The 16874-nt window shown below is 42.3% G+C and overlaps 2 protein-coding genes across 3 annotated transcripts in view; both read right to left on the reverse strand.

The window, feature by feature from the left end:
- Positions 1-136: 136 nt before the first annotated feature.
- LOC106577315 (homeobox protein OTX1 B) lies at positions 137-6668 on the reverse strand. 2 transcript variants are annotated; one of them, XM_014155270.2, is made up of 5 exons: positions 6299-6668; positions 3938-4126; positions 3167-3318; positions 1265-1992; positions 137-1221 (listed from the first exon to the last, which is right to left on the reverse strand). In XM_014155270.2, the coding sequence occupies exons 2-5, from the start codon at positions 4032-4034 to the stop codon at positions 1206-1208; spliced, it is 993 nt and encodes a 330-aa protein (XP_014010745.1). In that variant the 5' UTR covers positions 4035-4126; positions 6299-6668; the 3' UTR covers positions 137-1205. The 2 variants fall into 2 exon arrangements, with proteins under 2 accessions (XP_014010745.1, XP_014010744.1); XM_014155269.2 differs by having other exon boundaries at positions 137-1992; positions 6299-6397; positions 6508-6667.
- A 6208-nt stretch (positions 6669-12876) lies between these two features.
- The window catches only part of LOC106577322 (EH domain-binding protein 1-like), a 429232-nt gene continuing 425234 nt past the window's right edge, over positions 12877-16874 (reverse strand). The window contains exons 22-23 of the mRNA XM_045701776.1: positions 13462-13576; positions 12877-12987 (exon numbers count right to left, since the gene is read on the reverse strand). Of these exons, the coding sequence (XP_045557732.1) occupies positions 12897-12987; positions 13462-13576 (206 nt within the window). The 3' untranslated portion in view covers positions 12877-12896. The remainder of the gene's footprint in view (positions 12988-13461; positions 13577-16874) is intronic.

The following is a 16874-nucleotide window of genomic DNA, read 5'->3' on the forward strand; positions in this document are numbered from 1 at the left end:
CAGGAATGCCTACATAAATTAGGACACAGGCTTGGCCTATCTGCACATAACACCAGTACAGGCACCTATATCAGGCCAAGTCAAGCACTGGGTGAAACTGCTAATTCGGGTCAAACACAGAATCCAGTGAGAAATATGAGTTGACGGGTCTTTATTGAATGGATAAGGGTGATCGCCTTGAGATACAGTCAACATTTCACTGGCATTTTGGAACATTAAATCCACATTCTTAAAAATGATTACATTTGACTCCAACAGGAAGTCAAGTGCTACTGTTAAAATGTCAAATTTTACGATTGACAAATGCCAGAGTTAGGAGGTATGTTTGAAATATGTTTTAACTTTTAAAAGATATTTTCCTTTTGAAAAACTGCAATCCTGATTGAACATGAGCCAATACATTTTTTGCTTCTATAATTTTCTTATTTCGTTTTTCCAAGACATTTCAAGTAGTCTAATGTATTTTTTTTTCTATAAAGGAAAACGTATATAAAAATGGAACTTCATGGCCAATTCGTCATCTTTGGAATATTTGGAAAGATTTACATCGGCTATAGTTGTTTCAAAGTTCTTATTAAACAATTTCAAATTCAGAAACACCAACTAAACGTGGTCACTGTAACTGACCCAAATACATATATACATATTTCAGCGCCTTTACGTCGCTGACTAAAATCTCTTTCATCCTAAAAATAACACATTTCAGAAATAAAAACACGATTTGATTGGAAATGGACGGAGGTAAGCAGCGCGTGCACTGGCACGGTGACCGGAAGGTAATCCTCATTCTAGAGACAGACACGAGCGCATCGCCAGAGCCAGGACAGGAGGACTCTAGTGGTCACAGAGGTTTGGTTGAAACAACATTTGTTAAAACAGTCCATAGTTAAAAGGTCGAAACATTTCTTCATTGACAAAAGTAAAAACGACTTTTCAATCAAGTCCACAGACCTCTCTCCTCTCAAGTTGTTTTCATAAGCTATAAAGGGACCGTTTATTTAAAATAATAAAAATAAGTCCAATCAATGAGCTTCTGTCCATCCAAACTATAATTGCTGTTACTTTTTAAAGTTCATATACTTTTTTCTCTTTAAAAATCAACAAATTATGAGTGAGGAAACCAAATAGGGAAGGAGAGAAAATACAGAAGGAAGAAAAAAAAGTAAACCAATCACAAGACATGAGTCCCCTGGTCTTTGTAGTCCTCACAAGACTTGGAACCTCCAGGAGACCTGGTCTTTGTAGTCCTCACAAGACTTGGAACCTCCAGGAGGCCTGGTCTTTGTAGTCCAAGCAGTCACTGGCATTAAAGTTGAGTTTCCACGAGGAGGCCGCTGTCTGCTCTTTATAATCCAAGCAGTCTGAGCCATTGAAGGCCAGGCCGGAGCCTCCATAAGCCTGGTGGTGGTGGTGGTGGTGGTGTCCTGAAGACTGACTGATGTGGTGGTGCGGGTGACCCGACATAGAAGAGGCCGTCATGGGGCTGAGCTGGTGGTGTGGGTGAGAGTGCATGGGGGCCAGGTAGGAGCCACAGTCCACCCCGCTGAAGTAGGAGCTGGATGGGGTAGGGTTGTAGGAGCCGTAGCCTGTCGTCTGGTTGTAGGACATGGGATAGGAGGTGGCGGCCGAGACCGACCCCGACCGCTGCATGCAGGAGGCGTTGGACGGGGGTCCTGGGGGCTCGGCGAGCGGCGGGGCTGAGGCGGGTGTTAACGGGCCGTTGCCCGGGGAGATGGCGGGACTCCAAATGGACGAGACGGTACTGATGGAGGTAGAGGTGTTACTGAGGCCCGCCCCCGCGTGATTGGTGGAGGAGGAGGAAGAAGAGGAGGAGACTGCGCTGGAGACGGCAGGCGGGGTGAACTGTCCGCTGCTCTCCGACCCGGTGCTCTCCCTCGCCGGAGATGACTTCTTCTTGGCCGGACGGGCCTTGGTACTGTTGCCGCTCTGTGCCTGCTGCCGACACTTGGCCCGTCGGTTCTTGAACCACACCTAGATCCAAACAAAGAATCAACTGTTAAAGCACATCTAGAACCAAACAGAACCTATCAACCATTAAAACAGAACCAAATGCCACACCTAACCAAACCAAGAGTTAGCAACGCAGCCATCCGATACAGCAGGCTCTCTCAGTACATTTCTAAAGAGAAAAGATGGAACAACATTATGGAGGAAAATTGGTGTTATTAGGTATCAATGTTAATTTCCACCAAGGCCTGTTCCCTTCTCTAGTTTCATACCTTGTGTGTCCCAAATGGCACCCTATTCCCTACATGGTGCACTACTTTTGACCAGGGTCCATAGGGTGTCCCATAGGGCCCTGGTCAAAAGTAGTGCTCTATGTAGGGAATAGGGTGCCATTTGGGATGCCACCCTTGTAGATAACAGGTGATAGAGTTACTCTGCTCTGGAGAAACTCTATAGCACCAAGAGGGGAGGATCATGTAGAGCATTTGGTTTCACACGCATTCTAACAACAACTTAAAAATGGTGAGAGGTTGGCCTTGGTGCCGACCTCATGCCTTTTAAAACCCATTTGCTCAGAACATGAGTAGCCTATAGGATTGTGTGTGAGAGACTTATGTTAAGTTCAACAAAGATATATATATAAAAATATATATAAATAAATGGCATGTCAGCACCCTGAAGAAGTGATGCTGAAACGTCGGCCATTTACCCAAACACTTACTGGGAGTTTCTATATGGAGGATGAGTATTTTCATGGCATCCAACAGTGAACCTTTAATTGGTGTTAACATTCTAGGTCTAGCCTGTACATCACTACCCTGGATAGTGTTCAGTTTGATAACAACTATTGAATAAACTACAGATAAGACCACCATTCCTCAGATAGTCACATGGTATAGCCAATACTATATGTATAGAGGCTACCCAGTCAATAGCTCACCAAATCACCAATACAAGCTCAATGACTTCATGGGGAAACGTCATTGCTGCACTATTGAAGCTAACTCCTCGCCGTGAGAAGTATGGCTTAAATCTGTTTTCCATGGAGCATAAGAGGGGTTACAGTGGTGGGCGGCTATACTGTGCGTCATTCAGTTGGTTACAACAACCCTAATCCCTGAACCAATCCCTGAGATTAATGAATCGCTGTCTCCCAAAAAGCAGAGCGAATACAGTTTTTAAAAAGTTGACATTTTACCTGGACCCTGGATTCCGGAAGGTTAATTTTCAGTGCGACCTCTTCGCGCATGAAGATATCCGGATACCTAGTTTTAGCAAAGAGCGACTCGAGGATGTCCAACTGCGAGCGCGTGAACGTGGTCCGTTCACGACGCTGTTTTCTAGGCGTCGCTGAAACAGAGAGCAAGAGATTTGAAATGAAAGCTTTAAAATGATTTGTCTATTTTGAGCAGAAACACTTATCATATTAAGACAATAATTCGTGCCACTTGAGCAATATTGAGCTAGTCTATTTTTGTCCTACCAGTCAACATTTTATTATGTTACAATTTGATATTTCTTATCTCATTATATATATATTCGATGTAGTCTACCAACTATAATAAATAAAACTATCCAAAAATACAATATATTTTTAGGCTATTTATTTTCACGTTTCCATGGCTAACCACGCGTAAATCCACTTCAAATAGCGTTTGATTTCGAGTTGTAGCCTATTACGCTCAAAATCAGTATTATCTTTATCCAACATGTGGTGTTCTCAAGCCCGGACCAGGTCTAAACCACCAGCGTTCACACTGCTGACATTATCGTTGGCTGTTCAGACATGTATGTTTGGTTATTGACTATAGGTTTGTCCTAATTAGTTGCATTTCCATTTGGAGAGAGACATCTCAGAGTGTGTGAGCCCCGGGCGATGGGCCGTGCACCGAGCTAGCCTCACATCCAGAACCTGTTTTTCTAACACATTCCACTCAAACACCGGCGGATGCGAGGCGCTTCTCCCTACCTGGGTAGCCCACAGACGGGTGCAGTAGGTCCATGGCGGCGCCGCTGAGCCCTAGGCCATTCATGCCGTAGGGGGGCTGTTTGAGGTATGACATCATGCTAGAGGCAGTCACGGGTCCCCCCAGATCTTGCCAATAGTTCGATTTCCCCCGATGTTGCAGCTTGACGAGAGAGGCGCCGATGTAAGTCACTGCAAAAATAAATGTAGATTAAGACAAATAGTTCGACTGGTAAACAATGGTCATATGCTGTACTTTTAATACACGAGAAAACCCTGTTTGGTATAAAAATTGTTTTTATCTAGGAAAGTCAGTTAAGAACCCGGCCAAACCCGGACGACGCTGGCCCAATTGTGCGCTGCCCTATGGCTCTCCCAATCACGGACGGATGTGATACAGCTTGGATTCGAACCAGGGACTGTAGTGACACCTCTTGCACTGAGATGCAGTGCCTTAGATCGCTACGCCACTCGGTTTTCAAAACTTAAATGACTTAGTCTTTGGTCATTACGCACTGTTTTTCTTCCTTTGAGATGCATTGGAAATGACCTGTTTATGATTTCCAAAGTTTAACGAAATATTGTTTAGTTAGACATTCCGTGAGCTACAATTAATATTTTCCTCTTTGCTTCTCTGAATTTAGACCTACAGTACACGTCTGATTTAGTATTCCCAACTATAATACTCACTATGATTAGTCTTGAAGTGTGTATGTATGCATGTATATAATAAGCTTAAGAAAAATGTATTAATTAAATTAATTCGCTTGTTGGTTAAAACTGCGTGGTTTATGTATGGCTTTTTAAAATTCGTACAGTCTACATGGAACATAATGTATTGTTGGTGTCTATTCTACCAAAAACCATCTGAAGTTGTTCAACTAGCAATATAAAGCCATTATTCACGTTTTATTAATATGTGTGGGCCGTTTCCTAGAAAGTCCGATGCCTTGTCTGAACTGGATAGCCACATTTGACTTTATCATAATTGTGCATAATCTCCATTTGTCGTTTAGCCCATCTTGTGGAATAAAATGTTACAAATAGCCTAAGTGTTGGACTATCGGTTTGATATGCAACCCACTTGAATCCGTTGGACTCAATTACACACCGTCAGTATGGGCCATTGTCTCTACCCCGTGGCCTGTCGAACTAAATAACTCAGAAAATAGTTATACATGTATATGACGAGAGCTGTGTGAAACTCTGGTGCTGTGGGTTAATAATTCCAGTTTGAGAAATGTTTTTGTCGATAGGGCCAAAGAATGTTGCTCTGGTCCGGGGTTGTGTACGTGTGAGTAGGCCTCGTTCCCATAGAGTCTCATTTATTCTCAAACTGAAACAGTCAAATAGAAACTCAGGCTTCGAGCCCTCAATGACAACCATTAGGGAACAATTGTTTTACTATCAACTACTATTTAGAGCTTTCGGGCTCATTCTATGACATACAAAAAGTTAGTTTAGCATAAGTACCAAGTGGAGTCCTTGAGTAGCCCAATAAAGCTGGAAAGGTATAACCTAAAAAAACATGGCCACACTTCACTGTATCGGTTGGTTGTTGACATTTAGAAGCCAACATTTCACTTGCCACTTCCAATTATCGTTAGGCTACTAACGTGCACGTAGGGGGGAAACAATCCAAAATGAAAAAGCTGTAAATTAAATTGACGTTAATGAGCGGAAACGCATCTCTTCTATTCAGGATGACTATCCTGGCCCCCGTGCTGTGCGGCCCAAACCGCGGCTCTTCTTTCTGCGTATTCGGACGGTTCTTTTAAAAACTGCATTTTTAGCCTCTGCTCTGTTGAAGGAGTGATTTGAAAAGGCGAAATCTTCGTGCAAATGAACCTAATTAGAATTTAGATTAATCCTCGGGGGTGAACATTTCAGAAGACTCCTTATCAGCAAAATAAATTTAACAAAACCCCATACACGCCTCTCCAATTATCCACTAAGTAGTTTAGACATTTTATCACCCCCCTAAAAAAAGAAAATAGCATGCTTCAATTGGAATGGAAATCTAAAATTATTAGGCCCAAATTACATTCGAAGTTGACAACGTTTAAAAAAATAAACCGAATTGAACTTGAAGTCGCCCACTCAGGGGATTTGACAAGTATTAATTGATCATTCATTTAATAATAGATTAGACAATGGGAGTACGAATCAAAACGCGCACATATTGTTATAGGACTTTCATCTGTATTGTATTTCCTACTGGTTGCGTTGTGTGGCAATCGGAGACAGCCTGTATACATTTATTTGGTTTAAAGGTTGTTTCAAATGCAGAACAAACTAATTTACGCACAAAAAAGGTTTGAAAAACTATCCTCCAACTTTATCTAAACCATTAAAGTGACCTACCTTTTTCCCTCCTTCCTATCCCCAAGCTTCTCTCCTTTAGTAGCCTGGTAAAGGCGACCAGATGAACCCAATGCGTCTATCCACCAATACCGAGGAAGTCTGGATGGCAACCCGAAGAGAGAGAACTCAAGACGGCAACTCAAAAACAAATACAGTGCAAACTGTGCATTGTGGAAAAGAGCTGTAGTCTATTGGTTCTCACTTCTCACCCAGCACATGCCCTGTCGTTGTTCCCCTGTTAGTCGATCGTGAAGGTTTCCGGGTTTTTAAAAACCAAATAAATCAAACTAATTTGCTTGAGCTTTGCGTGGTGTCTGTCACTGTGTTAAGGTGATTGCTAATGTAGACGGATGGAGATTGATCACATTCCCACTACCCTTGCCCCTCTATGAGTGTAGGACACCTGCCGATCCGCCCACTCTATCCAATCAGTGAGCGTCCTCTCTCTGACAGACATCGGGAGCTGCCACTCAGCGCTCAGAACAGCTGTAGAAGCCCCTCCCCTTTCGGTCGAGACAACAAACCCGGACAAACCCGGACAAACCCAGCCCGGACATATTGTCAAAAGGGGAAAACATTTCAGACAGACTGGCAAAGTGGCTCATACGAGCAGTTTTTGCAGTGCACTCTTCTAAACAGACCATTTATGTATCAAATTAACAGCCTGACGCAATACGGAATTCTAATCTAACCAATTTGTTAAATATTATATAGGCTAAGTTGACCTATTTTGGAGACCAAAAAGGATATGACAGAAATGACAATTATTGTATTCTTAAATAGACGTTTATTATTTATACTTTTATCAAAAAGGAACGGCAACATTGCAAATTAACAGGCCCCAAAATCTGTGGTTGAGAATAAGTGCAAACTATAACCTAGTCGAATATACTTTTTTTTTAATTGTCAATAACTGGGGAAAAAATACATGTTTTACAATTATCATCATGAGATGTCTAACTTGTCCAGATAAAACATTTGGCTATTTCGAATTCAATGTTTCTTTAAAAAAATAAATAAACATAGAACTAAATAGGCTAGCAGAAATAGCATACAAATAATACACATTTAAGCAAGTTGATGTTTTTTATCCAGCCTATATTTCTGCCGGGGCGTGTGGGTCTTTATGTTCAGGTCACAACAAAACATTAAATGGCGCTGTTCCAGCCAGAAGAAACCAAGACATGTATATTCTAATTCCGTGGTTAGTTGACCAACAACATATAACTCATTTCTCTTAAGAAAATCGGTCGATGAGAAAGTAAGTATAAATTATCCTTTGAAAAAAAAATATTCCATTCAATACATTTGAGGAATGTCTTTCAAACGAGAGAATGTGACGTAAATAAAAGGGAAAAAGTTAAATTGAACCATTTTTATTGTGACCTCCAGCTCATGAATATGAATAGGTTCTAATCCCCCACTTAGAATTACATTTCAGAATGGTCGGCGTTAAGTTTAATAGGGATAGACCTTCAACTCACAGACAAGAAAACCAAGGAAAACTCTACCGATACAAGAAAAAAGAAATTAATTCGGTTCACATAAAAAGAAAAAGACGGGATCCATTCTCGAGCCACGGAATCAAATCCAATAATTGCAAAATCTCCCTTTGCAACCCCCCTCGTAAAGAAATGCCCTCAACAAAATACTCGTAACAGAATATCATGGGGGGGTGCACTGTTGCCATAACCGTTTCTCAAAGGGTCGCGAGTAGGAGATGCTCGCGGGACGTTAATAAGAGCTCGCTCGGCCTCTTTTGTTGATCTCACAAAATCAACTAATTTTGAGGTGCGAGCTGAAAGCGAGCAAATGTTCAAAGCAAGTGACCGTGGCCTGTAGGAACGAAATGATATGTGTACTATATAGAACCATCCAATCAAAGACAGCCTTTCGGTTCCCCCTTCTATAGCTTCTAAAAAGTCATCGATAAGAGCACTTGAAAAGAAAGACGATGCTGTGGACGGGAAACGAAAAGGAGGAAGAAAGTTATTTGTTGAGTTGTGTGTGAAAGTCTATATAGACGCACGGTGATGCCGTGGCCTCTATAGGCCCTGGTGTTATTACAGCTCGAGAGGCAGAGCGAGAGAAATTGAATTGAAAGAGAAAGGCCCAGGCCTTGGCCATGGCTCCAGCCCAGCCACGACTAAATTCCATCACCTCTCAAACAAACCACTAGGACGATTTCATTCCCACGACTGAAATCATCATGCAAAAACAATATATAGTACTCAACCCCAACACAGAAGAGACGTGTAAATTATTCAATTCTGCATGACAATTGAGCCCAGATTTTCTTGTTTTCCCTCCTGATGTTGGTTGAGACCCTGTGATAAACCCCGAACAAGTATCAAATTGCACCAACCTTTTGTAATAAGAGTATTTTGTCTAATCCCAAATTGCTGTCGAATTTTCTTAATGCTGAGCTCGTAAAGCCTAGGATTAGGAAGCGAGTGTGAGGAGAGGAGAGGAGGGGAAAAAGTTTTGTCCCTTTAGCGGGCAGGATTGTAAGAGGAAGAGAAGGGCTCGCGGATGTTGTCGGAGCTTGTTAAAACGATGAAGCATAAAATACGATATTGTAGGAACACAGCTCGAGAGGGGAACGGTGGGCTACATGGGTCCCTTGGTACATTTTTCGACGCAGGAAGGTATAGTTCAGACTGGCCGAGCAGTTCTCAGCACCTGCGAGGTGAGGCCACAGACTTCAAAGCCTCCACGAGCCACAATACTCCGGAGATAATCCGCCCGCACCGCACAACGAGGATTCTACACCACGCGGCTGCACAGCTCCAAAAGCGGCTGTTTACGAGGCGCGTTTGAGACGTTCGTTTATATTATCTGTAAAATGTATATATATATATCTTTTTTAAAACTATAGGTATTTTTATCGGCTGCTTGGCTAATTTAGGATTATAAGGCGACCATGCATGGTACACACACAGGTAAGAAAGTATTCATTTGAGTTGTTGGAAAATTACAAATCGAAATCTTTCAGAATAATACGATGTATCCTATTCAATCATCTGACTAGACTTTTATCGAGACTTTTGGAAAATGACAAACATATAAAGATAACCCTTTAAAAGTATGGATAAACTGCAGCATAAAGCGCACATTTCAAGTTGGCTATGAATTGAGAAAGGTGACAAGTGTTTATTTTTTGCTAAATAAATCAAATGCATACAGGCCTAATAGCCTACTCTAAAATTAAATGATTTAAAGTACCATGTTCTGCATTTAAGTTTATTATTCCCTATTTTCAATAGGAAGTCCATACAATTTGTTTTATAGCATAATTTAATAAATAAACGGATAGGCCAAAATCAAAGCTAAAGAAACATATATTTCATCATCATAAAACGAGACTTTAGCCGAACCAAACATTCGGACATAAGTAAACACCGCGTGCAGGACATTAGAAATAAATAGTCCAAGTGTGTTTAAACACCCGGAGTAGATAAATGCCAAAATAATGATAACGTTATTTCAGACCATCACCACATCATTTACATCACACACACCAACTGTAATGCATTATTACAATCTACCCCCCCCCACCTCTCTCTCCTTTTTCCTCCGTCAAAGCTCTGTGATTTGTTAAGGCAACAAACAAATGTCCTTCACCGACTGGGGTGTAATCGTTTGTGAACGCCATTACAGCGCGCAGCTTTATTCAACAGATTATAGCCAACCCGTGATAACTGCAGTATAATACCACCTAGAAACAAAGCGCCTTGGGGGACGTAATATGTATGGATGTACAGTCGGTCCCAAGCAGGGAACCGATCAGCAAATTAATTGGAAAGTATTAGAAAGGCCAGGGAGGAGGTCAGCTGTCAAAACCTATTTTCTTTATTTAATCGGGGATGGATGAGAGAGAGAGGTAGTGGTTGCTGACTGTGACCATGGCTCCAAAACCAGCACACGGTCTCCAGCTCCGCGCCTCTCCAATTCAACTCAAACCCCCCTTGCCTTTTCCACTGCGTCAAAACCAGGCGAGGGAGAGAGGGACAGCATCTGTTCTCCGTACAAAGTGATTTGGGCTAATCTTCCTCCGAGGAAAAGGCTATATAGGCTACTCGGCATCGAGCTCAAAGAAAACCGGACGCAAATAGTAATTTCTAAACATGCATAAGGCGCAGGGGAATTCAGCAGAGCTCTATGTAATAAGCGTGGTTAAACGCGCGGCTCGCCAGTGTCCACAGTTAGACAGTAAAACACTTCTGTTGGTCTATTTCAACGAAAAGCACACTAGCATTTTAAAAACTTCTTACAAACATAATTTACTTTTCATTTAGAAAATGTAGCCTACCACTTCCAAATGGGCAACAACTATGGCCTAACTAAGCTTACTTCGTTGTTGGAATATTTCAGAAATTTCGAATATTGCAAAACAATGAAATTAATGCAACATTTAAAAACGATTTAAAACTTCTCAAAAGTGAGGACGTAACACATTAAACGAAGACAATATCACATTATAAACAATACTAATACTATTCATTATTTGTAGGCTACAAGGAAAACATCATATTAAATAAAAACAAATGAAATATAGGCCTAAGTTGTTGCTCAAACAGTCATGATCCAATAGAGTCGTTAAATATGATATTTCAGAGGCCTCCGGTAAAGTTGTGTACGAGGGCTAGTAGCCTAGTCTATTCCATAGAGCTCCAAAAACACCCCCAAACACCAGTTATGGACTATGAAAGTTTAGGACTTTATTGAAGACTTGTGTTATGACAGTGGAATAAATAATCAAACAGGTAAATGTTCACACGTTTAAGACAGCAGCTGCATTCAGATGTAGTGGAACCAATAGAAATACAACTACTAGAATTATCTGATATGCCCTTTCTGATAATTGCATTTCTATTGTTGGAACCAGGAGATCGAAGCACAAATAAAAGCAACATATGATCTTTTCTTCAGTACATATACAATAAATATAAACAAAACGCCCTTTTGATTAAAAAGCAAGAAATGCAAGAATATGACATGGTTGTGTCGTGATGCTGGTTCACTAATAACACGTTTAGCCCGTAGAATTCCTACTACCGACTAGAAAACGGAAATAAATAAAAGTTATTCTGCTTTCTTTGCTTTCAACTGCTTGTGGAATTGATCCGGAAAAAAATTATTTTTGTATGCCATTTGTCAGAGCGGTGATGAAATACACAAAATGATAGTTGGACACGACCCCCGCCTCAGCTCCTTACCCCCCTACCCTTCCCCCTTATCCCCGCCTCAGCTCCGCTCCTTAGCCCCCTACCCTTCCTCCGTCCCTCCCCCCTTATCCCCGGCTCAGCTCCGCTCCTTACCCCCCTACCCTTCCTCCGTCCCTCCCCCCTACCCTTCCTCCGTCCCTCCCCCCTTATCCCCGCCTCAGCTCCGCTCCTTACCCCCTACCCTTCCTCCGTCCCCCCCCTACCCTTCCTCCGTTCCTCCCCCCTTATCCCCGCCTCAGCTCCGCTCCTTACCCCCCTACCCTTCCTTCCTCCCTCCCACCTTATCACCGAGCCAGCTCTTCTTCTGCAATGTTGTGTTAACCGCATTCAAGCGAACTAAAAAAAATCATAACAGTTTTTCGGTTTATGAACTGCATCTTGAGATATCTTACCGTTAAAAACATTACACACAGTCAAGTAATAAACATAGCTTGAAAATACTGATATCGTGAATTATACCCTTTTTTTTTTTAAAGTCCAACTGAAACAATAAACGTCAGTACAATATTATTGGCTTTCATCACCAACGTCCCTATAAAACAACCTGTACCTCAACACTACTAGAAAGGAATCTCTGTCTCCAAGCTCCTCAACATTCAGACATTCTGCCAGAGAAGGCTGTGTGTGTCTGACATGAAATGTTCAGGACTCAGGTAAAACTCCACATAGGCTACAACCAGGACATGATTATTTCAGATTTCAATCCCTCCCTTGGTAGGTTTCCACTGGGCTGTATATGCCATCATTTATATGTATATTAAATACAAGTACCTTGCTTGATAAAGCAACAATAACAAAATAAAACATTAGTGTATTGTATAAGCAGGACACATTTCCATGTCAGTATAAAGCTGGTTCAAGACATCATGGGGGCCCATCCTCACAGAGCCTTTAGCCCTCCCAAATGGCTCCCTGTTTCCTATATAGTGAGGGGCTCTGGTCAAAAGTAGTGCCCTTTATATGGAATAGGGTTGCATTTAGGATGCAGACTTTTAGTTTAGCAGTAAAACCATCACAGCCCTGGACCAAAAAAACAACGACTGGATTTCAATTTCAGGTTCAAATAAACATAAAATACAGCTTTCTCAAATAGTCAATATAATAATAATAATGTCAATATAATGGTATATTAATAACAATATGTCAATATAATGGTATATTAATAATAATTACAATAATAATAGTCAATATAATAATAATACAATTCTTGTATCGATCAAACAAATATTATAGCCTATATCTGTGTCTCAAAAGGCACTCTATTCCCTATATAGTGCACTATGTTGCCCTGGTCAAAGTAATATATAGGACATAGGGTGTCATTTGGGACATAGACTATATATGTGTTTGTGTGTGAAATGAAATGACAATCATTGAAGGACACACTTCTCTTCCTTCTTGGCCATCTTGCCTTTGTTCTGCTCTAGGGTTCTCTCCAGGTGTTCATCTTCCTCCTCCGCCCTGCGGAACACAGCCAGGTCAAAGGTTACAGGTCAGGGGTTAGAGATCAGGAGGTCACATGATACAGGAGGGAGACAGGTAGAGGTACAGCAGACACAGGACTGTACACAGAGGCTGGGTGCCATGGCAACGGTCGCCATGCCACCTGTGAATGGAGCGGCGACACACCAGGAGAGCAGATTTGACCTTTAACCCCCTGCAGCATGTCACCCTATTGGCTGATATCAGTCTCTCTTTATGGTTGTGTGTGCACGTGAGTTTCTGTGCGTGTGACTGTGTGTGTGAGAGAGAGTGAAAATGTGTGCGTGTTTGTGTATGTGTGTGTATCTGTGTGTGTGAGAGAGAGTGAAAATGTGTGCGTGTTTGTGTGTGTGTATCTGTGTGTGAGAGTGAAAATGTGTGCGTGTTTGTATCTGTGTGTGAGAGTGAAAATGTGTGCGTGTTTGTGTGTGTGTGTGTGTGTGTGAGACGTACTGTTTCTCCTGTGCATCGAGGTCTCTGACCAGCGCGTCTCGTTTGTTGACCAGTATGACCAGTTCATCCAGCAGCAGCTGCTCTCTTCTCTTCTGAGCCTCTGTCTTCTGCCAGTCTGGAGAGGAGAGAGAAGATTACCACCTACTACTACTACAATACTACTACAGTACTGCTCTTCTGAGCCACTGTCTTCTGCCAGCCTGGAGAGGAGAGAGAAGATTAGCACCTACTACTACTATAATACTACTACAATACTACTACAGTACTGCTCTTCAGAGCCTCTGTCTTCTGCCAGTCTGGAGAGGAGAGAGAAGATTACCACCTACTACTACTACAGTACTACTACAATACTACTACAGTACTGCTCTTCAGAGCCTCTGTCTTCTGCCAGTCTGGAGAGGAGAGAGAAGATTACCACCTACTACTACTACAGTACTACTACAGTACTGCTCTTCTGAGCCTCTGTCTTCTGCCAGTCTGGAGAGGAGAGAGAAGATTACCACCTACTACTACTACAATACTACTACAGTACTGCTCTTCTGAGCCACTGTCTTCTGCCAGCCTGGAGAGGAGAGAGAAGATTAGCACCTACTACTACTATAATACTACTACAATACTACTACAGTACTGCTCTTCAGAGCCTCTGTCTTCTGCCAGTCTGGAGAGGAGAGAGAAGATTACCACCTACTACTACTACTATAATACTACTACAATACTACTACAGTACTGCTCTTCTGAGCCTCTGTCTTCTGCCAGTCTGGAGAGGAGAAGAGAGACAACAGCTCTCTTCAACAATATGTTGTTGTTGTTCTACTACTGATACTACTACTACTATTGATACTACTACTACTATTGATACTACTACTACTATTGATACTCCTACTACTATTTATACTACTACTGATACTACTACTACTACTGATACTACTACTGATACTACTACTACTACTGATACTACAACTACTACTACTACTGATACTACTACTACTACTGACACTACTACTACTACTACTGATACTACTATCACTAGTGATACTACTACTACTACTGATACTACTACTACTACTACTGATACTACTACTACTACTACTACTGACACTACTACTACTACTACTGATACTACTATCACTAGTGATACTACTACTACTACAACCACTGATACTACTACTACAACCACTGATACTACTACTACAACCACTGATATTACTACTACCACCACTGATATTACTACTACCACCACTGATATTACTACTACCACCACCACAACCACTGATACTACTACTACCATTGATACTACTACTACTACTGATACTACTACTACAACCACTGATACTACTACCACAACCACTGATACTACTACTACTACTGATACTACAACTATCACAACTGATACTACTACCACTACTACCACTGATACTACTACCACCACTACTACTACTACTACCATTACCACTACTACTACTGATACTACTACTACTGATACTACTACCGATACTACTACCATTACCACCACTACTACTACTACTAATACTGATACCACTACCGATACTACTACCACCACCACTAATACTGATACCACTATCACCACTAATACTGATACCACTACCAATACTACTACCACTACTACAACCACTTATACTACTACTACAACCACTGATACTACTACCACCACTACCACCACCAACACTACTACCACCAATACCACTACCACTACTACTGATACCACTACCACCACCACCACTACTACCATCACTACCGATACTACTACCACAACCACTGATACTATCACTACCAATACTACTACTGATACCACTACTACTACCACAACCACTGATACTACTACTACAACCACTGATACTACTACTACTGATACTACTACCACTACTACAACAACCACGGATACTACTACTACTGATACTACCACCACCACTACTACAACAGTACTCCTGTCTCATCTTCCTGTCTCTCTCTCACATTTCCAAGTGTCTAAATAAAAGTCAAAATAGCAACAGCGACTAGAGAAGAACAAAAGGCCTAAATACAATGAATAAGTCACAAAGGTTCCCTGAGTCCTCTCCTCCAGTTCACCTAGCTAGCAGCTCCCAGGCCAACCAGGAAGGGGCCCACAGAGGCCAGATGCGACCCCATTCCAATCCCCTCTCCCTGCCTCCCCCTGGAGGAACCATGTCCGCGGGAGTGCCCTCTCTCTGGGGCTCAGATATCCGCCTTCCTGGCGCGTGGCATCACCAGCTTCAGATCCACCCAACACCAGGGTAGATAGATCCAAACCCCTAACCCCATCATATCTGCATATCTACCCAACACCAGGGTAGATGGATCCAAACCCCTAACCCCATCATATCTGCATATCTACCCAACACCAGGGTAGATGGATCCAAACCCCTAACCCCATCATATCTGCATATCTACCCAACACCAGGGTAGATGGATCCAAACCCCTAACCCCATCATATCTGCATATCTACCCAACACCAGGGTAGATAGATCCAAACCCCTAACCCCATCATATCTACCCAACACCAGGGTAGATGGATCCAAACCCCTAACCCCATCATATCTGCATATCTACCCAACACCAGGGTAGATAGATCCAAACCCCTAACCCCATCATATCTACCCAACACCAGGGTAGATAGATCCAAACCTCTAACCCCATCATATCTACCCAACACCAGGGTAGATAGATCCAAACCCCTAACCCCATCATATCTACCCAACACCAGGGTAGAAGGATCCAAACCCCATCATATCTGCATATCTACCCAACACCAGGGTAGGTAGATCCAAAACACCTAACTACATCGTATATGCATATCTACCCAACACCAGGGTATATACACTGCTCAAAAAAATAAAGGGAACACTTAAACAACACAGTGTAACTCCAAGTCAATCACACTTCTGTGAAATCAAACTGTCCACTTAAGAAGCAATACTGATTGACAATAAATTTCACATGCTGTTGTGCAAATGGTATAGACAACAGGTGGAAATTATAGACAATTAGCAAGACACCCCCAATAAAGGAGTGGTTCTGCAGGTGGGGACCACAGACCACTTCTCAGTTCCTATGCTTCCTGGCTGATGTTTTGGTCACTTTTGAATGCTGGCGGTGCTTTCACTCTAGTGGTAGCATGAGACGGAGTCTACAACCCACACAAGTGGCTCAGGTAGTGCAGCTCATCCAGGATGGCACATCAATGCGAGCTGTGGCAAGAAGGTTTGCTGTGTCTGTCAGCGTAGTGTCCAGAGCATGGAGGCGCTACCAGGAGACAGGCCAGTACATCAGGAGACGTGGAGGAGGCCGTAGGAGGGCAACAACCCAGCAGCAGGACCGCTACCTCCGCCTTTGTGCAAGGAGGAGCAGGAGGAGCACTGCCAGAGCCCTGCAA

Source organism: Salmo salar, chromosome ssa18 (assembly GCF_905237065.1).
Source record: "Salmo salar chromosome ssa18, Ssal_v3.1, whole genome shotgun sequence".
Taxonomy (NCBI): domain Eukaryota; kingdom Metazoa; phylum Chordata; class Actinopteri; order Salmoniformes; family Salmonidae; genus Salmo; species Salmo salar.